Below are 23,168 nucleotides of genomic sequence, written 5' to 3' on the forward strand. Positions count from 1 at the left end.
GAATCTTCAGAACCGTCACTAAGAATCACAACCCTGACTCAGGAAAAGGATACTTTATGATGCCAGCCAGCAACCAGTAGTCATGCCGTCGATGCCAGATCTCGTAAGTCTTCTTGGTGACTGTGGCTGCACGCTCTTCATTCTGCCAAAGGGAGTGCAACTCTAAAGAGGAATTTAGGGAAGGTTGAGGAGAAAAAGAAAGGCACACAACTGTGAGAATTCAAAATACTATTTATTCCTGTCCCCCTGATACCATTTTAATACTATGCCTGTGACTTTCTAACACGGAACCCAGAGGAGAATACAATCAGCCTAGCTTTCCTCATCTACTAGAGGTTAAATCACTGTACCCTGGTTTCTAACAACCGTAATTTCATATCAGATCCCTCTAACCTCAGTGGGTCCCTCATTTTCATACCAGTAAAACCACCATCTGCAATGTTGAACATGAATCGCTGTTTAATGTTTTTTTTTTGCTTCTCATCAGTCAGGTCCTTGGGAGTCTCTCCATTCTGAAGCATCACCTCTTTTTTCTCTTCTTCTTCTTTCTTCTCTTCTACAGGATATGTAGGAGAAAAATGTTAGCTCCAGACACTGTGGCCCTTATCCATAGCACTATGTGCTACAAGATATCATCCATCTCCACCCTTTTTCCACACAGGTGTTTCTCAAACCCAGAAAAGGCACTGCTAGCCCAATGACAACTAAATATGGGGCCAAATGGAGCAGTCACTTGGGATAATGGATATATGGGTGTGGATAGGAAGGCCGGAGGTTGGAAGGGGGTGTCCCAGAGATAAAGTCCTTGCTTCTAGTTTTAGAGTCCTCCCAAACTACAATAGGCTTCTTCAAACACCAACCTTTGTCCTCCACCACAATGGGAGTCAGATCTATTGCTGACTTCTCCTCCACTTTCTCCACATCAGCAACACCTGGAAGGAACAGATGGCATTGAAAATGTATCTAAGGAAGAAGGTTCTCCACTGTTCCACACTATATCCAACTGGAACAATCCTAATCCGAAATCTTTATGATTAAAATCTTAAAAGATGTCATAGTGGGGTATGGGATTCTTCAGTGTGTTACTTCCTCCTGACATCCTACAGCCTGGCTGCAAGTTCATGAGCAACTTATTTACACAGGGATCTGTAGTGCTTGAAAATGTGGATACCTTTGGATTCTGTCTCCATGGGTTCCTCTGTCCTCTCCTTCACCTCTGCCTTTTCTACTTTCTCCTCTCCCTCAGGAGGTTCAACAAGGACCTTTTCATCCTCCAAGGCAGGGGCAGGGGGCTGTGGACACTGAAAGGAAAAAAGACAGAAGATGAAGCAGACAGGCCAGCAATGAAAAGGAGGAGTGGGTTTATCCATCTGCTTTCCATACGGCATCCAGTTACAACCATCTCTTACCTCAACAGCGGCCTCGGGTGCTGCAGATTTAACCTCCTTTTCTCCTTCTGTACTCTCTTCTTCTTTGAGGCTGTTTTCCTCTATTTTTACCCCATCCTCTGCAACCAATAGAAGACAACTTATTAGGAAGAAGGTCCTAGATCAGAGAGAATGCCATATCTTCTCAGTCTGGCTTATCTTAAATTGTCCTCTCGTGCCTTTAAGAGCCAGCCCTATACTCAGGACGGCCCTCCTAAAGTGAGAGGGAGGTTGCTGTGTGTCCTGCCAGACTCCCCTGTTTTACTGAGCACAGGTGAGCAGAGAAACCATAGGCCAGGACAAGAACAGAGAAACAGAAATGACAGTACAGGCAGACTTACCAGCCGGTGGGGCAGGTGCAGGAGTATTGGGTTGTGTGTCCCCTGGAGTAGAGGGTGTAGGTGTCTTTGGGGAAGGTGACCCTGGCTGGGACATTTTCTTGTTTTCCTCTACTTCAGCGAGTTCAGGCATACTCCAGCGCCCATTAACATGCTCAAACTCCTGAACCTGCAGCAACAGGACAAGATGTTGAAGATCCAATTCCAGCTCTAGGTTCCTTTCCTATGGCCCTCCAGTTTCCCCTAGAAACCCTGAAAATGGAGAGAAGTTCAGGGCTCACCTTCTTGCGAATCAAGGACATGACACCAATCCTAGTAAGAACATGCTGGCGAGACAGGCCTTCTCGGGGGACACCATCAGCAAAGGTCTCAGCCCCATCTGCTCCTGGCTCACATAAATGCCGCATAAAAAGAGAGACGTAAGCCCTGTAGTGAAGAAATAGAGAAATGAGTTAAACAGCGATTATGCCAGCTCCTAGACCAGGTTTTTCCCCACCACCAATTAGGTACTGGCCCAGACAACTATGGCTTCATCCTGAGGTAAAACCCATCATCACTGTGAAGGCTGGTCTCCAAACTCCATGCCATGTCCCAGATAGGAACACAACCTTATGACTAAGAGCTTCGCCTGCCAACTTCATCAGAGAAAACAGCCCATTTCCCTGCACAGCTGGACTAGTGCCATAGAAGCCCTTGCACTAAGTCAATCCTATTCCATCTCTCAACTTACTTGAACTCTTTCTCCGATTTGCCTCGCAGATCTCTCACAAGCCACTGAGTGGTAAAAGCATCCTGAGGTGGCATCCCATATCGCATAATTGCATTAAGAAAGGCTTTTCGCTGCCGAGCATTAAAACCAAGTACCTAGGGGGAGAAGGAACCTAGGTGAGAGGGAGCAGGTCTTACTCCACCAAAGACCCAATATCAGCACTAACCCACCCCTCCCTAGAATCATACAGCACTTACTTCAATATTCCCACCCACACGGGCCAACAGAGGAGGCAATGGCTTATCTTTATCATTCCGCAGGCCCTTGCGACTGGGCCTGCGGGGAGCTGCAAGAAGAAAAGAATGCATGAGTGATACTGGTAGGATATTAGACAAAGCAATATTTAAACAACAAGAAGAGAAGCATAGCCCTCACCTTCTGAACGTTCATCAAAGTCTTCATCACCTTCCTCTGAGGCCACTGAATAATCGGACTGGTTGTCGGACTGGTCGTCCTGCCAATCTGGAGGGAGAGAGGGCAGATGAGCGGGGCCCACTGCTCTAGTGGAACGGCCCATGGGTGGGGGGCGGGGCCGGCCACACACACCTCGGTCCTCCTGCGAGCCATCATTGTAGTTGACCTGTTTACGGATTCTTTTTCCTTTGCCCAGATTTCGGGCCAAATCTTCTTGCTGCTGCTCATAATGGTGCCGCAGCAATTTTTCCCAGTAGTCAGGATCCACACTTTCTTCCTGTTTTATGATTTCCCGTTCTACCTCCTCTTCCTCCTGGGACAGAGGGAGGGCCAGGACTCAGGGGTGCTGAAGTCAGCACCACCAGCTACCCCTGGTCCTCACAGTTCCCATTCTGCTAGCTCCTTTTCATGACTGGACTCTGAAATACTTGGTGTGCCTGCTTGAACCTAAGAACTTAAAAGAAATTGAAGTGACACAACATGGCTCCTCATAATTATGTGTAGATCAGCAGTCAACATAACCAAAGAAAAACATGGAATGGAGCCATTATCACAAGAGACGGGTGAAGAGATAGTGTTTCTTCTACTCTTTCAATTGACACATACACAGTTGGGAGACAGCAAATGTAGAAAAGAGAGGTGAGAGCCTTAGCAAGACAGAATGGAGCCACTTCTGAAATCCTGCAAAAGATTTTCATAACAGATAAAGTAGGACGGTTATACTCTTCTAAACTTCATACGTGTGCAAAAAACAGAATTACACATGTAGGGTACCCCAAAAAATTGTATGCACACTTTAATAGTTGACAACTCACTTAATTATACTCCTTTTCAGGTTTAACTGGTTTGAAATAATGGATAAAGCCAGACTAAACTTTAAACAAAGATGACTTATCAAAAAGTGCCATTAGACTTTTTTTATGGGGATACATAATAAAGTTTATGGTACAAAACTGGCACCAGTCATCAGCAGTGCCTGGACCAGAATAGAACGGTCATCAGTTTGAAAACAGACATTGAAAAAAATTATTCATTTCTGTAGATTCTTTTAAATTCAAAAGTGAACTATATGTTAATAAATACTGACTTTGGAATCATTCAAAGTGTGTATACATTTTTGGGGGGACAACCAGCATATATCATCTTATGTCTCTGTAACGGACATAAACATTTTTATGCTCCTCTGAAAGTCTTGTTACTTTTTCAGGATCACTAACTGATTCCAAATCCCTTATGTTAGAATTAGAGGCCCGGTGCACAAATTCAATGCATGGGTGGGGGTCCCTTGGCCTGGCCATTGATCATTGGGGCCAATCAGGGCCGTCTCACCCAGTCCCGATTGGCCTATCAGGGCCTGTCGGGGGGGAGAGAGGCGGGTAGGGACCACAGGAGGTTGGCAGGCCGCGAGAGGTTGGCTATGGGAGCGCACTGACCACCAGGAGGCAACTCCTGCGTTGAGCGTCTGCCTTCTGGTGGTCAGTGCACGTCATAGCAACTGGTTATTCGGTCATTCGGTCACTTAGGCTTTTATATGTATAGATGGCTCAGTGGTTGAGCATTGACCTATGAACCAGGAAGTCACAGTTCAATTCCTAGTCAGGGCAAATGCCCGGGTTGTGGGCTCGATCCCCAGTGGGGGGCATGCAGGAGGCAGCCAATCAATGATTCCGTTCCATCACCGATGTTTCTCTCTCCCTCTCCCTTCATCTTTGAAATCAATAAAAATTAGATTAAAAGTTTTAAAATGTTTTAAACTGCTGCTACTAGCATAATATTAAAAACAACCTAAATATCCATTATTATTAAATTAATAAATGTTGGGGTTTGGGGTGGATGAAGGGGGTCAAAGGTACAAACTTGAAATTATAAAATAAGTAAGTCAATGTACAGCATGGTGACTATAGTTAATGATACTATATTACATATTCAAAAGTTGCTGAGAAAATCAACCTTAAAAGTTCTCAGAAGAAAAAACATTTTGTAAGTATATCGCAATAGATATTAACCAGATTTATTGTGATCATTTCACAATACATACGCAAATTATCAAATTATGATGCTGCACACCTGAAACTAACATTATATGTCAATTATACCTCAATTTTTTAAAATAAATAAATTATGGTACTTTCAAACAAGAATATACTATGCAGGTGGAAAAAAGTTGGAGAGTTTTTTATGTGCTGATTTAGACTGTATCTTCAAGATTTAGTAAGTAGATAAAAGCAACGTAGAGAACATTATGTATAAGAAACTACTTTCACCATAGCCGATTTGGCTCAGTGGATAGAGCGTTGGCCTGACAAGTCCTGGGTTCAATTCCGGTCAATGGCACGTACCTCAGTTGCAGGCTCAATCCCCAGCCCCGGTCAGGGAGCGCATGCAGAGGAGGTAACCAATCCATGTGTCTCACATCAATGTTTCTCTCTCTGTCTCTCCCTCTCCATTCTACTCTCTAAAAATCAATTGGGGCCCTGACGGGTTTGGCTCAGTGGATGGAGCGTCGGCCTGCGAACTCAAGGGTCGCAGGTTCGATTCTGGTCAAGGGCATGTACCTTGGTTGCGGGCACATCCCCAGTTAGGGGGTGTGCAGGAGGCGGCTGATCGATGTTTCTCTCTCATCGATGTTTCTAACTCTCTATCCCTCTCCCTTCCTCTCTGTAAAAAATCAATAAAATATTTAAAAAAAAAATAAATAAAATAAAAATCAATTGGGAAAAAACAAACCACGAATAAACAAACAAACAAATAAATAAAATTCAATAGAAAGCGCAGCAGGCGTGGCTCAGTGGTTCAGTGTCCACTTATAAACCAGGAGGTCACGGTTCAATTCCTGGTCAGGGTACATGCCCAGGTTGCAGGCTTGATCCCCAGTAGGGGGTGTGCAGGAGGCAGCTGATCAGTGATTCTCTCTCATCATTAATGTTTCTATCTCTCTCTTCCTCTCTGAAATCAATAAAAATATTTAAAAAAATAAAAATCAATGGAAACATATTCTCGGGTGAGAATTAACGACAACAACAAAAACCAAACAGCTATTTTTGTGTTTAAAAGAAAAAGAGAAAATGTGCTTGTGTGTATGTTTATGTGTGTGCATGGATGAATACATATGTAACTTCTATGTACATATAACACTTTTAGAAAGACATATAGGAAACTGAGCTTGATCAGTGGTTGAGCATCAAACTTTAAAACAGGAGGTCATGGTTTGATTCTCAGTTAGGGCACATGCCTGGGTTGTGGGCTCGATCCCCAGTAGGGGATGTGCAGGAGGCAGCTGATTGATGCTCTCATTATTATTTTTTTTTTTAAATATATTTTATTGATTTTTTACAGAGAGGAAGGGAGAGAGATAGAGAGTCAGAAACATCGATGAGAGAGAAACATCGATCAGCCGCCTTCTGCACATCTCCTACTGGGGATGTGCCCGCAACCCAGGTACATGCCCTTGACCGGAATCGAACCTGGGACCTTTCAGTCCGCAGGCTGACGCTCTATCCACTGAGCCAAACCGGCTTTGGCAGATGCTCTCATTATTGATGTCTCTATCTCTCTCTCCTTCTCCCTTCCTCTCTGAAATCAATAAAAATATATTTAAAAAACAAAGAAAAAAAAAAAAAAGAAACTGGATACATAAGTTATCCCTAGGGAGGGAAGGAACTAGGTAGCCAGACAGGGATGAAAGAGATACTTTGTATCTTTTGAATCTTGAACCATGTGAATTACAATCTAATCTATAATAAAAAAGGGTAATACCCTTTGTAATACTTTAAGCAATAAAAAAAAAAAATTAATTTAAAAAATTAAAAAAAAAAAAGGGTAAATTGCTAATTAGACTGGACGTCATTCCACATGTCCTTCCTGATGAAGCCGGCCCGGAGGGAAGCAGCCCGGGTCCCAGGTGCTGGAAGGAAGCCAGTGCCAGCAGCTGGGAGAAGGAAGGCCTACTCTTGCACGAATTTTCGTGCATCAGGCCTTTAGTCAAAAAATAAAATTTTAAAATATTATAAAGTAAACAGCAGCTACAGCCACTAATAAGAAGGCCATTTGTATACCTGTGTAATCCTTAGCAGAGGTTATCAATGGGAGGGAGAGTACCACCCCTCCCTCCCAACCACGTGCTGTCCCAGTCAATCACTTCTATATGTAGTCCCTGCCCTGGCAGGAATGTGGAGCACCTTCAGGAGGGCCATTTTGATTGAATATGGTCTCGAGACCTATGTCAGACTTTTCAACCAGTTACACATAACTAAGGTTAGTAGCATCACCTTCAAGGACAAAGACAATAGATACATATCAGAAAAACACAGCAAGAGGAATAGTTCTGAGTTGAAAGTCTGAGAAAAAATGGTAAAGACCACAATAACCTATGTCAATTCAAAGAACCCTGAGCTGAGTGGTTTAAAGAGGACCAACGGAGAAGGCAAATTTTTTTTCATTTTACACCCAACATTATCATTTGGGAGAATAAACTATTACAGATGCCACACATTTTATTACTGTTTTAGTATTTTTCTGTTTTTTGTTTTCTTTTTTACCTAAAAAGACAAAGAAAAGGAAGGGAAGTAGAAAAAAGGGAAAGCAACAATTCTAATGTTTTAAAAGGCACAGAGAGACAGGCTGTCTAGGTATGTATCTATTTCCTGTCTTTTCTCCAAATAGACTTAAAAATAGCAAACAAGCCCTAGTCAGTTTGGCTCAATGGTTAGAGCATCAGCCAGCAGATGAAGGGTCCAAGGTTTGATTCCCAGTAAAGGGCACATACCTCCACATACCTAGGTTGAAGGTTCACCCTCACCCTTGCCCATGTGTGGAAGGCAACCAATCGATGTCTCTCACCTCTCTCTACCCCCCTCCCTCCCTCCCTCCCTCCTTCTCTCCCCCCCCTCTAAAAAAATAAAAAAGTCAATGGGAAAAATATTCTTAGGTCAGTGATGGCGAACCTTTTGAGCTCGGCGTGTCAGCATTTTGAAAAACCCTAACTTAACTCTGGTGCCGTGTCACATATAGAAATGTTTTGATATTTGCAACCATAGTCAGCATTTTGAAAAACCCTAACTTAACTCTGGTGCCGTGTCACATATAGAAATGTTTTGATATTTGCAACCATAGTAAAACAAAGACAATTTTGATATTTATTTTATATATTTAAATGCCATTTAACAAAGAAAAATCAACCAAAAAAATGAGTTCGCATGTCACCTCTGACACGCGTGTCATAGGTTTGCCATCACTGTCTTAGGTGAAGATAAAAAAAAAAAGCAAACAAAAGTGTTTTGAGTGTGAAAATTGTGGGTTTCCTGACAGCCACAGCAAAAATAAAAATGTGATTAATCATGTTATAGTATTGATTTTCAAAAGAAGACATATATTCAACTCATCAATGTACTAATTTGCCTACAGATATTTTCTTCCTGTTTCAAATACCATCCTGGTCTCAGTTCCAATTTTGGACCAACCACCAAGCAAAGCAATGCCTTGGACTCATACTCACCCCCATTTCTTCTTCCCGCACTACATACTGGGCCACTTTGAATGAGCTCAAATATTCATTCATGCCCTGCAATTCTGTGTCTTCAGTCTCATCCTGGTTACGGTCCAGCAGTCGTTCAATGGCCTTATCATCATAGTGGATAACACTGCTATCCTCTCCCTCTTTGTTGTCTCCTCCTATAAAGAATCAAGGGTCCATATGCCCAAAGTCAGCTTCAGCAGCTGCAGCAGAAAAAGCAAGTTCCACAGGCCCCTAGGTCCAAGTCCCAGGACGCTAAGTATCAAATATACACTTTAGAGAGGCCAAGCCCCAAACCAAAACAAGTTCCTGACTAGCTCACCTCCATCTGTGGCTTCATCCTTGAATAATTCCTCAGTGCCAAACTTGAGGATGTCATCAAGCTCCTGTTTGGACATGGATCCAGTCTTGGAGCCCAGCCCAGGCCGAACCACTAGATGCGTCAGCATCATCTTCTTTTTAGCCACCTGCGTGATACGCTCCTCCACTGACGCACGGGTCACAAACCGATAGATCATCACCTTCTTATTTTGCCCAATACGGTGAGCTCTGCTAAAGGCCTGGAGTAGGGCACAGAATGAAGCCAGAAATTGAAGTAACCACACTTTCCTGCTTTCACTCTCGCCGAGAGTTCCACATAAGCAAAATCTAGCACTAGGCAGGAGCTGCAGCTTGCCTTCATACAGAACTTCCTTTTACACCACTGCCCCCAGACACCACCCTCTATCATGTTACCCAAAATAGAACCACAGATAACCCAAAATTTCTGGCTTACAATTCAGTAAAAGACATAATAAGAATCTATTGTTTTCCCCTGAAAACAACTAATTCCAGATGGTGGAGCCCTCACTTCTGGTAAATTACTGTATACCAACGCTGCTACCTCTGCTCACCTGAATGTCATTATGAGGGTTCCAGTCAGAGTCATAGATAATGACTGTGTCAGCAGTGGCCAAATTTATTCCAAGGCCCCCAGCTCGAGTGGAAAGCAAGAAGCAGAACTGTTGAGCACCCGGTGCTAAGAAAAAAACCAAAAACATCATTAGAAGTGTCTACTGAATTCCAATTAACAAATGTAGAAGGAATTTCAGAAATATAAAACCTCATGAGCCAACACCACAGAAATAATCATTGTAAGCAAGGTTCACCGATGGATACTAAAATCAGCATGAAAGTTTAAGGAGAAACAGGATATCACCATAGTCTCAAACACCTCTCAAGATATTTATCAACTACAATGGGGAGAAAAGTAACTTTACAGTGGAGAAACTCAGCAGACACCACCTGAACAAGTGGTCAAAGTTACCATCACCAACAATGAGGCATTCACATCATGTCCTCCCCCTCAATATGACGCATTGAAAAGGACACAGCATCGCTTCTTAGTATTCTTGCCCAACATGCCTCATCTCAATCTAATCATGAAAAAACTGACATTCCACAAATAGCTGACCAGTAATCATCAAAAGTATCAATGTCATGAAAGAAAAGGAAAGAATGAAGAACTGTCACATACAGGAAAAGAATCAACAACTTAATCAATGTCGGCTCTGGGCTTGGATCCTGAAATACTAAAAGGACATTAGGGGGGAAACTGGTGACATTTCAGCTAGAGTCTATAGTTTATTTAACAATATAATACCAGTGCTAATTTTCTGATTGAGAATTGTACTGCGGTTATGTAACTTGTTATTAAGAGAAGCAGGGTGAAGAGTATACATGAACTCTCTGTACTATTTTTGAAACTTTTTGTTAAGTCTAACATTATTTTTTTTAAAAGAAGAGGTAGTGCCCAGATAAAGTAGCTCAGTTGGTTGAGCGCCATCCCGTGCACCAAAAGGTTGCTGGTTCAAGTCCCGGTCAGGGCACATACCTGGGTTTCAGGTCTGAAGCCCAGTCAAAAAGTGTATGGAATGTTTCTCTCTCAGATCAATGTCTCTCCCCCCGACCCCCTCTCTCTCTTTCTTCTAAGTATGTCCTCAAATGAGAATTTAAAAACACAATAAAATAAAAAGAAGTGGTAGCTACTGAGACAGGTCTGCTACTAACTTGTGATAAGTGCTTGGATAAATCCTGGTCCCTCCTGGGCCTCAAGATACAATGAGGATGATTAAAGAAAATGTTCTTTCCAGAGAAAGAATGAAGACTTCAAAGAAAAAAATTTCCTAGGAATAGTCCAATACACTCTTCCAATCAAAACATTTTAAAAAATTTATTTTTCATATGAATTGACAAAGACCAAGAAGAACTATACAGAAAAGCAGATGCACAAGAGAGCAAGTGACTGGCCCAAAGACACAGTGAATGAGGATGCCTAGAACTATGCCACTCCTTCCCTCATACCGTTGAAGCGGTCAATGGCCTCTTGACGCATGTTCCCAGTGATTCCACCATCAATACGTTCATATTTATAACCTTCATGTTCCAAAAAATCCTCTAGCAGGTCCAGCATCTTGGTCATCTGGAAAAGGAGCAAGTTTAATTATGGGAAAGTCAGATGAAAATTCTTTCCCTCATGTCACTGAGGGTGTTTATTGCTATCTCTTAAAGGTCCCAGCTCAATCCACATAATACCTGGGAGAAGATGAGTACACGGTGCCCACCCTCCTTAAGGTTCTTGAGCATCTTCTGTAGAAGCAATAATTTCCCAGATGCTCTGATTAGGGCACTGCCATCATACATGCCATTAGGCATCTTAGGGGCTTCCTGAGGAGAGAAGCAAAGAAGAAAAAAACATTGAAAGAAAGCCCAACACAGCAGTTCCAACCCAGGGAGGAACAAGAGTGGCACAACATACCATTGCAGCCACGGGAAAGAGATATGGGTGGTTGCAGCACTTCTTAAGATCCATCACCACATTCAGCAGAGAGACCTGGTTGCCACCACCTCGAGCATTGAGTGCTTCAAAATTTCGAGTGAGGATGTACTTGTAGTATTTCCTGCATGGGCAAGGGAGGAAGATAAGTCAGACTCAAGTCTCCACATGCCTCAAAATGCAGTCCTAAGATCTGAGATCTTCCTTCCAATATATCTCACTTTGGGTCTAAGGAAACCTAACAAGCACTACCACCACCACCATTTTAAATAAGGTAAGGTATAACTAACTACATAAGAACCAAGAGAAAAAACAATAAAAAGAACCAAGAACTCCAGCTGCCTGGCATTAGATGTCTTTAGGCCTTGCTTACACCTGTCACCAGGTGCCTTGAAGCAGAGTGTGGTGAGGAATAAGAAACACTCTGCAACCCAGCCAGTGTGGCTCAGTGGTTGAGCATCAACCTATGAACCAGGTCACGGTTTGATTCCCCGGTTCGATTCCCCGTCAAGGCACATGCTCAGGTTTCAGGCTCAATCCCCACTTGGGGGCGTGCAGGAGGCAGCCTATCAGTGGTTCTCTCTCATCATTGATGTTTCACCTCTCTCTCCCTCCCCCTTCCTCTCTGAAATAAATAAAATATATTAAAAAAAAAAAAAAACACTTTACAGCCGGGCTGATGTCTAACAGTATTTGCAAAATGGAGTCAATATTTCGTTCCTTCTGACTCACTTTTGCATAGGGCTCAGTTCCACACGCACAATCAGCTCTGTCTTAGATGGCATATTCTTGAACACATCAGCTTTGAGCCGCCGCAACATGTGAGGCCCCAGCATGTCATGCAGTTTTTTAATCTGATCCTCCTTGGCAATGTCAGCAAACTCCTCCAAGAAGCCTTCCAAATTGCTTCAGAAAGAGAAAGGAAAACATTGTTGGAGAGGGAGAAGGAAAGTGATATAAGAAATGGACAACAGGAAGAGCAGAAGCAGAATTGAGTCGATTATACATTAACACACACTTACTGGAACCTCTCAGGGGTGAGAAAGTTGAGCAGATGAAACAGCTCTTCCAGATTGTTTTGTAATGGAGTCCCAGTCAGCAGCAGCTTATGCTGGAGTGAGTAACCATTTAAGACCCGGAAGAACTGGTGAAGCAGATGGAGAGAGGTGAAACTCAATGAAATGAGGGCTCCAGTATATCTGCAGAACTCCCAAGCTGTTTCACTGACCAATACTTTGGTTTCCCACCCCCAACTCCACCTCTCTTTTAAGGCCTGGCCACCAAGGGGTATCAGTAAGGAAGAAAAGCAAAGACCGTTTTTCCCTTTCCTCTCCTCCTAGGTCTCCCCTTATGAGTAGGTGGTATTAAAAACTAACACTGGAGGCCATAATCTCCCTCCCTCCCCCCTCACCTTAGACTGATTGTTCTTGAGCCGATGGGCTTCATCCACAATGAGGCAGGCCCAGTCAATAGAGCCCAAGATAGCCATGTCAATGGTGATCAACTCATAGGACGTCAGCAGCACATGGAACTTCACAGATGCCTCTTTCTGCACAAGACGGCAACCTGGTTACTAATGTTCAACTTTTCCAGCATCAGCAAACCCAAGGGACTTATGGGGCTTTTCCCTCCTTCCAGCTGTCATCTTTTTCACCTCATCCCAGGAACCCGGTCACAAGGAGGCAAACAAAGCCCGTAACAACAACTCCCCCTTGAGAGTGATCTCCCTTCCACTGAGATACCTTCATGCGAGAGGCCTTCTTGCCACCACGAATGGCGTTGTCTTCAAAAGAGAACTCATTTTCTCGGATGATGGCCCGGCTGTCTTTGTCGCCCACATAAGTCACCACATACATATCTGGAGCCCACATTTCAAACTCCCGCTCCCAGTTGATGATGGTAGAAAGAGGGGCACTCACTAGGAAGGGGCCTTTGGAATGACCCTTTGAGGAAGAAACGAAGAACAGAGTAAGGACAAAGGGCCCATTCCACTACAACCCCAGAGCCCACCTCTACCCCAAGCCCCAGAAACTATCCAAGTATTGGCATGCACCTGCTATTCCTACCCTGACCTTCTCTATGTATGAAAACGCTCTGCCCACTCCTTTCCACAAGGCCATACCCGCCATTATAGAGAACGCAAAACCTTACCTCTTCCATGAAGTCTTTCTATACTAATTCCACCCATAATTCTGCTGATCTCAACATAAATCCATAGAGGCTCTATGTACCCACCACTAATCCTACCTATGGCTCCATGCCCCCAAATATTTCTCTGTGTACATGTGTCTTATCTTACTGTCATTCAAGGTTAGCAATCATTTTTTTCTTCTTCTCTCTCCTCAGAGTGTAAGAGAAGACCATGAACACAAAATACCCCCACAAAGAAATAATAGGCCCAGCTTTCCTACCTCCTTGTAGAGAGAATACAGGAAGACTGCTGTCTGGACAGTTTTCCCAAGGCCCATCTCATCAGCCAAGATGGTATCTGTGCCCTGAGCCCAGGAGAAACGCAACCAATTCAAGCCCTCCATTTGATACGGGTGCAGGGTTCCACCTGTGGCATCCAGGTACTCTGGCTGTCGCTCATACTTCACTGTTGGCTGAAGGATGAAATAAAGAAGTCGAGAGCTAGCAAGGGATTCCCTTGCTTTCATAACAGAGCTGCCTCCTGCTCACACATTTTCACTATATCCTCCTTGGGGGAGCCACAAAAAATTGTGGAGAAAAAGATCCTCATTAATTATTGTAACTTTGTGTTTGATAACAACCTATCAGGCAGGTGAAGGTCTTGGGATCCCACAGATCTTTGAGAAAAGACATATCATAGCCTCCCTAGCAATACATTAATTCTGCAGTCAGGATCCACCAGATAATCCTGTCCCCCGTCCCCACTGCTGCCCCCAAGATTCATCTTTTTAACCTTAATCGTCCTCACATCTCACACAGACACACACCAGAGGAAATAAGCCATGAATTAAGGATCAGAAGACCCAGGTTCCAATGTTTCATAAAAGCTTGGTTGTATGATCACCTCACCCCCACCCCCATAACACTTCCTCAGTCATTTAAAACACCAGCTCCTGGCCCTAGCCAGGTAGCTGAGTTGATTAGAGCATTGTCCCAATACGCAAAGGTTGCAGGTTCCATCTCCAGTCAGGGTACAAGAAATAACCAATGAATGCATTAATAAGTAGAAAAAACAATGTGTTTTTCTCTCTCTCTAAAAATCAATTAAAACAAAACAAAAATACCACTACCTCCTATGCTTTTATTTTTCTGACAACGAAAAGATTTGCAAACAGACTTCATGAAGCATTCTCAGCTATAAACTTACTACCTGCACCATCACTAGATTGGAGCACACAGATACATTGTCCTACCCGGTAACCTGTGTCCTCCCGCTTCTGCCCCAACTCACATCGACTGTTGGAGTCTCCGGCGGCCGCTCCAACTTCCTCAGCTTCACCTTCTTGAGCTTCTTGCCTGGCCGCCCTTCTTCGCCCCTCATTAACTCCCTGAAAAAGACAGACATCACACCACTGTCTAGGCTCCTCAATAAGAAGCAACTCTACTCCACACCAAAGTGACTCACCTGTGATTCCAATAGCTCTGCTTGAACAAGTCATAGTCCTGTATCTCCACATCCTCACTCTCCCAGGATGCCTGGTCATAAGGCAAGTCCCGCCACTTGATCAAGTAGTGGACATGGCCCTTCTTGTCCACACTGCAAGGTTAAGGAGAGAAATCCTCAGAGCCAGAAGGCTACCTCCTCTCCTCTTACGTCAGCCTTCCTCTCAAAAACTGCCAATAACATATGTTCCAACCAGACCTGGAGGTGGGCCAGATATATATTCAGAGCCTCTACTATACCAGTCTTTGGACCAAAAATTATCTCTAATATATAGTCTCCTATATATAGTCTCCTATCTCTAATATATAGTCTCCTATGGCTCAAATACCAGGATTCAGTCAGTTAGTAACAAGTATAAGTTACTGGTGATGTCCGTTTTCATAATCCCTTTGGCAGCAATCTCCCAGTGGATATGCTGCCTATCCTTCCATATGCCCGACAACCACAGTCTGGCCCAGCTCCACTGGTACCTGTGGTTGAGAATTCGGTGGATCATCATCCACTCAGGTTTTATCCCATAGCGATAGAAGCGTTCCTCCATCTCTGCAAATTTAGGGTCCTTGTTCTTTCGCTTTCGGCTCTTCTCTTCGTCACCACCAAAATCCCCAGAAGTGGCTCATCCATATCATTCTTCCGCTGATAGTTTCGGAACATCACTTGACAGTGCAGCTCCAACTGCAAGCAGAAAGAGGTCACCAAGGAGCTGTAGTCACTCCTACCCACAAGACTGTTCTCGCGACCCTTTTTGTTGTAACCCCCACATCTCTGGCCTATCCGGGTTTACCTGCAGTTCAGACACCCAGGAGCAGTGCCAATAAGACATGCCTTGCCATTTCACAAAGAACTGTCGCTCTGGGCGCCCCTCCAAGGGCTTAGGGGAGGGAGTATTGGGATCCGCATCTGGAGGCCGAGGCACTGGTGTGGGAGATGGTGGCTGACCCCACTTCCAGATTAGGATCTTCTGGACTTTGCCCTTAAGAGCTGGACACTGAGAGAAAAAGAGATGATCCAACACCAAGTCATTACCATGGGGAGGAGATAGTATAGCCCACAGCCTCAACCTTATCCAAGAATTATTAAAATCTCATTGCAAATAAGATCTAATCCAAGGACTCTTCTAGGGAGAGAATAATAGAAATCCCTTTTCACTTCTGGACTTTGCCCAGGATTTGTGTGACATGATCACTACTACCTGCTTAACAGAGCTAATAGCTAGACTTCAACAATAACCTGGCCGAGTAGTTTAGTTGGCTAGAGCATCGTCCCAATTTGCCAAGGTTGTGGGTTTGATCCCCAGCCATGGCACATAAGGATCAACCAAATGAGTGCATAAATAAGTGAAACAACAAATCAATGTGTGGGTTGGTTTTTTTTTTCTTACTCTCTCTAAAATAAAAAGGAAAAAAAAAAAGCAATAACCCAGAACGAGGAAACAGAAAATCCACAGAACCTACAGCCCAGAATTCCTCTTAAGCAATCCAAAGCAATAAGTGACCCTTTTAAATCATTCTAAACTACCATGACCCCAAGGCTGAGTAAGTGGCAAAACCAGGATGGTCTAGACTAGAACACTGCACCATCCCCCTCAAGACAGCTGACAAACCATCAATTCCTCTGTTCAAAGTTAGTCAGTCATACCTTTTCCCAAAACTACATGAGGAAGGAAAACGCCTGTCTCAGGGCTAAAAGGTTTACAGTTCTCCAACAACCTCTACTGCACCTCAGCCTCACGATGCCTACACACAGAAGGGTTTGTAAAACCCTCCCCACATCCCTCACCCTGGCTGGGGTCAGTCACTCACCGTGCAACGGGGACAGAGCCACTCGCCATTGGGGATCTCTGGAAGCGGGGGGTTGAGGCAATGGATATGGTAGGAAGAAGGACAGGTGTCACAGCAGAGCAGTTCCCCACCATCCTTGCAGACCCGGCAGAATTCCATATGGTGGTCATCCTCCTCTTCAGGGTCTCCCCCAACTTCTTCCAGGATCTCCTCACCCTCCGAATTATCCTCTTTAGCCTCCCACTGGATGCCTTCCTTCTCCTACAGTAAAGAAAAACAGAGTCAGATTATTGCCACCCCCCCACCCAAGGCTGAACCACACATCATTCCATCAAATGCTTCCCAAAGCCCATACCAGCAACACCACCATTACTCCCACCAAGGCCCAGAAAAGCTTTATCCATCCCACCCTTTCCCTCGAGGGTCCCAAAGGGCCACAGTGGCCAGGTACTCACACAGTGTGGGCAGCTCCACTTGCCCTCCGGAGCCTTCTCCATATCCGGATCCAGGCACACCATGTGGTAAGCTCGGGGACAGGTATCACACAGGATGATCTCGCCGCCTTGCTGGCACACCTCGCAATAGTCCTGGTGGTCTGTCTCATAACCATCCATAGCAGTCACCTCCTCCTCGCCTGGGCAAGGAAGAGGGAAAGCCCAATTATTAGAAAAAAACTACCTCCCCCCTCCCCCACCCCCTACCCTAAAACTAACCCACCCCTATCTCCTTAGGGAGATTCTTCCCCGGTCATTCCCTCCCCATCAAATCACATATAGATTCAGAAAAGAAACACACCTTTCTTTTTCTTTTTAGTAGTTCGAAGTTTCTTGCGGCTGCGGCTACTACGGCTGGTGGAACCATCAGAAACAGAATAGCTGTTGATACTGGCATCATCGAAGTCAGATTCTACATCTAAGTCGTCATCCTCACTCTGGAAGAATAAAAGGGAATAAGGTTAGAGGTTCAACCCAAGGGGAAAGAGAGGTAGAAAAGGACAGCCTCTCTTACTAGGGGTACTAGAATCCCAGCAAGGATTGTACATGGAACCTAGTCACCTGTTCTGTGGCCAACTCCCTACATCCTATGTGCCTACTGCATAGGCTATATCCTGATCTAAGGTAACATCCTCCCTATTAGATATGGCACCCTCAACCAAAAGGATGGGCTGGGCTCTCACCGAGGATCTCTTACGCTTAGAACCAAAACCTCCCAGCTTGATTTTCAGGGGAGCCACTTTTTTGGGTTTAGGCTTCTTGGCATCAGGTATCCGAGGACTGCCTTTGGGCTTCCTCCGAGCATTGGGACCTAAAATCAGGAGAGAGCAAAGTAAGATGATACAATCCAAATACACATCACAGGATAGAAGATGAGGAAAATATTAAAATGTTCTCCATCTAAGCTGGCTTCCCCATGTTCAGCTTCCCAAATTTCCCTCCTAAATCCAAAAGTAATTCCTCCCTCTTATCGTCTATCTTTGGGCTGACAGAATAGCATTTCCATACTTTGTCTGTCTTCGCCATCCCTAAGCCCACACTAGTCGCCCACCCACAAGTCCCACTTTACCTTTGCCCTCCTTGGTCTTGGCCTTGCGGATAGGCACCTCCACCGGGGGAGGAGGTGGTACAACTTCAGTAGCGGTCACCATGCTCTCCACCACAGCCACTGCTGCAGCTGCTGCTGCTGCCACTGAAGCCCCAGAACTGCCTTTGAAGGGGTTGTTGGTGCTGAATTCCCGCCACTTCGCACCCAAAACCATCATCATCTTGGAGACAGCAATCTTGGGGTTTTTGGCAGCAATGAGGGGTCTGGTGGAGAAATGAATGAGAACAGAAAACAGGGAAAAATTTAGGAGTAAGAGAGGGAAAGAGAAGTGAGAAGAGATTATAGACACCCTCTCCTTCCCTTGCCCCCGACCCTCCTGTTTACCGGACAAACTGGCTGAAGGCCTTATAGTTGGTGAGGGTGCGATAATCCTCCTCGGAGAACACATGGTCAATGTCTTCCATGCCCCAGTCTTCCAGAAGCTGAGCAGATGATTTAGGCTCCTGCAGAGAGAGCAAAGTCAAAGACCTGACTCCTAATGCCTACACCTGCTAAGGGAATTGGGTTGAAACTAAGGTTTGCAAGACCAGAGTAAGAGAGCTAAGAGGAAATCTTTAGAAATAGGTGGGGAGAAAATGTTCTAATGGGCAGAAAATGTCCTTTGGGAAACAAAGGACAAACAGTACTGAGGATGGAGGTCCAGGTACCTTTGAATCATCATCATCGTCATCCTCCTCCTCTTCCTCCTTCCGCTTGGATTTGCTTTTTTTTTCTTTCTTGGGTCCAAGCTTCTTTTTCTTCTTCTTGCCAGGGGTATAGTCGCTGCCCTCACTGTCTGAGCGCAGAGCCACCTCTTCCTCCTCCTCCACAAACTCTGGCCCCTCCCCAGAGCTGTCCCCCAGCTGCCGGCATAAGAGCAAACGCTGGAGCAGGGAAGGGAGGAGAGGGAGACAGACACACACACGCTACACACATGCTGACCTCAGGATTGCCCTAAGGCTTGTCCCCAGGACCTGTGGCCTGCACTCCAGAGGAAGTAACAGACGCTCCTGCCCTTCAACCCTCTTCAGAGCTCCTCCCTTCTTCCTCTTATTCCCCCATCGCATCCAGTCACCCACTCACCTCCTTTTTTTGGCGCTTGCTCTTAGGGATTTTAGGGTCCCGAGGTTTCTTAGGTTTCTTCTTCTTCTTGAGCTTTGGAGTCTCTGCTTCTGACAAATCCTCTTCTGGGTCCTCTTCGTTTTCTACATGTATTTGGCAAAGAGAGGAAGGTAAGGAAAAGATCAATAGCAAAGGTTAGCGCCTAATCCAGAGGCTTTAGACATTATTCCCCCACCTCTTGTCCCAGATTCCACTGAAGAGACTGCTATACACCCCACAGAAGGAAGCTGAGACTCAGGACAAAAAAACAGACAGAGAGAGAGCTGGATAGACCCGAAATAGGCCTGCCAGGCCAGACCAGACCCACCTTGGGCAGCTGTCCAGACCCCTGCCTCCTCTCCCTATTCCTAACAGGAGTCTTCTATATGCTATCTTCAATGCAGCTAAATCAATCTGCTTAGAGTTAACCAAATAATACAAATAGGTCTAGCCCTCCTGTAACTGCCTACCAAGTGCTCTATAAATCAGGGAATGAGAATGAAAGATCCTACCCAGATGGCAAAAACTAATGCATATATCTCACCACATTCCCAGAACAGTGTCAGTTCAGGGGTCCCAGAAACCACACCTTTCAACCACCCTTTTGGGTCATCCCAGATCAAAACAACCAGAACCTCCAAGTCCCAGGTTCTGTTGCCAGCCCAATCCCAAACATAATTTCCTTTTCCCATCTCCAGCTCTACTGTTCCCAGCTTCTCCTGGGTCAGTAGTCTCTTCTCCCCAGGGGCCCAAATCAGCCCAGCTGTCACCATCTCCTCCCCCCACCCCCATCCTCCTCCCATCTGGCTCCACCTCCTCCCCTGGCTGGGAGCACACACAAAGCCTTGGGTAATACAGAGAGCTCCTGGGCAGGGATAGGTGGGAAGGGGCACAGAGGGGGAGGAGAAGGCCAGGAGGCAGCTTCCTTTGTAACAGACATTCAAACCAGCACACCAGCTCCCTCTTCCCTCCTCCCTCCTCTTTCTCCTTCTTCCCAAGCCACCCCCGCCCAAGGAGGGGGGTAGTGGAGAAGGGAGTGGAGAGAAGGAGGGAGTGCCTCACCCACTGAGGAGAGGGAAAATGGCTCCTGACCGCAGAAGCCAGCCAGGGCACCCAGCTGCCAACATAGGACAGACAGGAAGTGGCAGGGGAGGGGGATGGGTTGAGAGAGGTAGCTGGGGAAAGACTACCCTGACGGAAGACTTCCCAAATTATTACCTGGTCAAAATGCCACCTCTCCTAACACCTCCTCTGGGATGACACAGTTCTCAAGCGGCTATCCTAACATCCAAGTCAAAGAAACCCAAGACAAGCATGAAGGTAATACTATGAAAGGGACTGGGTTACTCCCTCAATCCTAACTATTTTTTCAATCATCAGAGCAAAGATTTAATAAAGGTTCGGTGGGACTGTGGTCAGAGCATACAACCTTCTCCTCAAGTTTCTGATACCCCAAATGATTGACCATGCGGCATGGGAGCCCCACAAGAAGTCTCTGAAACTCAGTTTCCTCATCACCCCCACCCGGAGTCCAGAGCACAGATCCTAAGCCACCTCTTGCCACCTACCCAATATTTGGGAGTCATGTCCTCACCAAGAAAAAAGGACACTCCCTAGATGGTGGTGGACAACAATATGCTTCCTTCAATCCTACACATGCTCTTAGCTCCTGACCCTCAGAACTAGCCCTAAAGTGCCTCTGGCTCCCACCCTTCCTGAGAAGGCAGATACTAGGGAACATGAGACATTAGGCTGGACAAAGCACCATCAGCCTCCCCCCACTCAGCCCAGGATCAGGCCAGGCACAAGAAAGCCCCTCCCATTCCCTTGGGAAGGGAACACCAGTCAGGATCTCACCAGAAAGAATCATTTTCTTCAAGGGCTTCTTTCTCAGCAATCCCTATGTCCCCACCCCCCATTCAACCAGCTACACCCCTGGAGTTTTCCTCTTCACTACCTCCATAAATGCTGCAAGTGGAGACAAGGACAACCCATGCAAGCAGAGGAGACACCTTCCAATCCACGTAAGACCCCCAAACTACTCAGGCAGATAAGGACTGACATTGGCGTGGCCAGCAGCAAACTGGCTCAGATATAGAGGAGGATTTGGGAAAGGGGCAGGAATGGGTGTGGCAAGTGGGAAAACTGGGTCATGCTACAGCTTGGGGCACAATTCACCTGGGCAGCCCGCACATCTCCCAATAAACATGGGGGCAACCCCAGACCAAGGGGCCAGCGGGAAGCTAAGATGTGCAACCAGCTCTACTCTGGCGGGATGTCACTACTTCTCAGGCCCCTCACAGAAAAGATGGAATCGTGACTACCATTCCACCACCACCCTGGGCAATAGCACAGAAACCTGCCACCCCTGCCCTGCAGTGAGGAGACTAAGCCTAAGTTTTTTATCCCAACAGCTGAAGACTCAGTAACAAGACTGACCACTCTCCTAAGTGGCCTCAGGTGGAAGTGAAGACTTCCAACTCAGAAAATACCAGATGTAGAAACAGCTCTCTCCCAGACCACCTCAACTTGCCACTAGAGCTGAGGAGAGAGGAGGCAGAAGTGAAAGATGGTCCATGGGAAACAGAAACAGGACCGGCAGGCTCCAGAATGAAAAATAAATAAATAAATGTAAGTGGAGAGTATGAAGAAATGGCATGTAGGAAAAAAAAATTAAACTAGAAAAAAAGATCAAGGAAACAAGCAGGTGACTTAGCTGGGGGTTCTGAAAGAGAAACAGACCAGAGAGACATCCGCTTAGAAGCATGACATCAATCATCATTTGGGGATAGACAAGGGCTACTCCAATAAGGCAAGGTGGTTATAACCATACAGGTTTGGCCAGTTCAAGGAGCCACCCCAAAATACAGACAGCACAACCCCCAACACACCTACACAAACACTTCACACCATCAGCCCAGATCCCAGGCTACCTGCAGAGACAGAAATCTCTAGGGGGGGAAAGCCTGGATTATGTCCATTTGCCTGGAGGACGGTGGCCAGAGTGTCACCTCCCTTCTCTTACACTTCCTAGTATGTGGGTCAGGCTAGTACATGCTGCCCCTCACCCCCTCACCCCCACCCAGCTCCAAACGTTCCCGCAGTCTGCCTGGCTCACAGAGCTCTCTCTCCATCTCGGCTAAGGAGCGCACTTCAAACTTCGCACAGTTGAAACAGCACAGAAAACTGGTAACTGATCAGAAGCTAAAAATAATCAGATAGAGAGTAACCAGCGACTCCCTCTTTCCTTTCCACAGCAGCAGCAACCACAGGATCCCAGCTAGCGGAGATGCCCAGCTGGTCTCATCAAAAGGCCATCCTCAACCCCCTCCCCGCCACCACGCCGCCTCCAGGGGCCCCAGCTACCTGCATTCCTCCAAGAACCCACACACCGTCATGCCTGCCGGCCCAGAGAGCTCCCTCAACTGGGAACTGCAGAGCATTCCCGAAGACAGACAGTGCAGCAAGCTGGCATCTCTGTCCTCGGGGCCCAGGAGGCACATGGCTCCCCCCACCCCCAAGAGCTCCGCAGAAGGGAGCCACTCCCTTCGGGTGCCCTCTACACCTCGGGCTGCACGGAGAGAGAGAGAAACTCAGCCCGGTCTCACCGGAATCACTAGGGAGGGCCCACATGCCTCCTTCCTGCCCGGGGCCCTTGGGGAAGACTTACCTGGGTGGGGTGGGGGCAGGCTGTTGTTCAAAAGTGCATCCATATCCTCCTCTTCGCTGCCCGCCGAGCAGGGGGACGGAGAGCCCAGGCCCGACGCCATCCCCTTCCGCTCCCGGCCAGGAACCG

General features: G+C 46.0%; 1 protein-coding gene and 1 non-coding gene across 2 annotated transcripts in view; both read right to left on the bottom strand.

Moving 5' to 3' along the window:
* CHD4 (chromodomain helicase DNA binding protein 4) overlaps positions 1–23,162 on the bottom strand; it is a 30,010-nt gene extending 6,848 nt beyond the window's left edge. Inside the window, 36 exon segments of the mRNA XM_014451611.2 lie at positions 54–162; positions 419–556; positions 861–932; positions 1,172–1,301; positions 1,410–1,507; positions 1,769–1,934; positions 2,047–2,191; positions 2,496–2,629; positions 2,732–2,820; positions 2,910–2,996; positions 3,081–3,261; positions 8,443–8,618; positions 8,783–9,020; positions 9,354–9,478; positions 10,804–10,921; positions 11,035–11,166; positions 11,258–11,399; positions 12,008–12,181; positions 12,298–12,419; positions 12,687–12,824; positions 13,018–13,218; positions 13,687–13,878; positions 14,697–14,793; positions 14,871–15,002; positions 15,380–15,521; positions 15,524–15,584; positions 15,694–15,897; positions 16,712–16,951; positions 17,146–17,324; positions 17,486–17,621; positions 17,868–17,995; positions 18,254–18,495; positions 18,617–18,735; positions 18,940–19,134; positions 19,355–19,476; positions 23,043–23,162. Of these exon segments, the coding sequence (XP_014307097.1) occupies positions 54–162; positions 419–556; positions 861–932; positions 1,172–1,301; positions 1,410–1,507; positions 1,769–1,934; positions 2,047–2,191; positions 2,496–2,629; positions 2,732–2,820; positions 2,910–2,996; positions 3,081–3,261; positions 8,443–8,618; positions 8,783–9,020; positions 9,354–9,478; positions 10,804–10,921; positions 11,035–11,166; positions 11,258–11,399; positions 12,008–12,181; positions 12,298–12,419; positions 12,687–12,824; positions 13,018–13,218; positions 13,687–13,878; positions 14,697–14,793; positions 14,871–15,002; positions 15,380–15,521; positions 15,524–15,584; positions 15,694–15,897; positions 16,712–16,951; positions 17,146–17,324; positions 17,486–17,621; positions 17,868–17,995; positions 18,254–18,495; positions 18,617–18,735; positions 18,940–19,134; positions 19,355–19,476; positions 23,043–23,142 (5,204 nt within the window). The 5' untranslated portion in view covers positions 23,143–23,162.
* Positions 1,592–1,730, bottom strand: LOC111824995. Its single transcript, XR_002828100.1, has one exon.
* Positions 23,163–23,168: the final 6 nt, after the last annotated feature.

This window comes from Myotis lucifugus, unplaced genomic scaffold, assembly GCF_000147115.1.
Source record: "Myotis lucifugus unplaced genomic scaffold, Myoluc2.0 scaffold_10, whole genome shotgun sequence".
NCBI lineage: Eukaryota > Metazoa > Chordata > Mammalia > Chiroptera > Vespertilionidae > Myotis > Myotis lucifugus.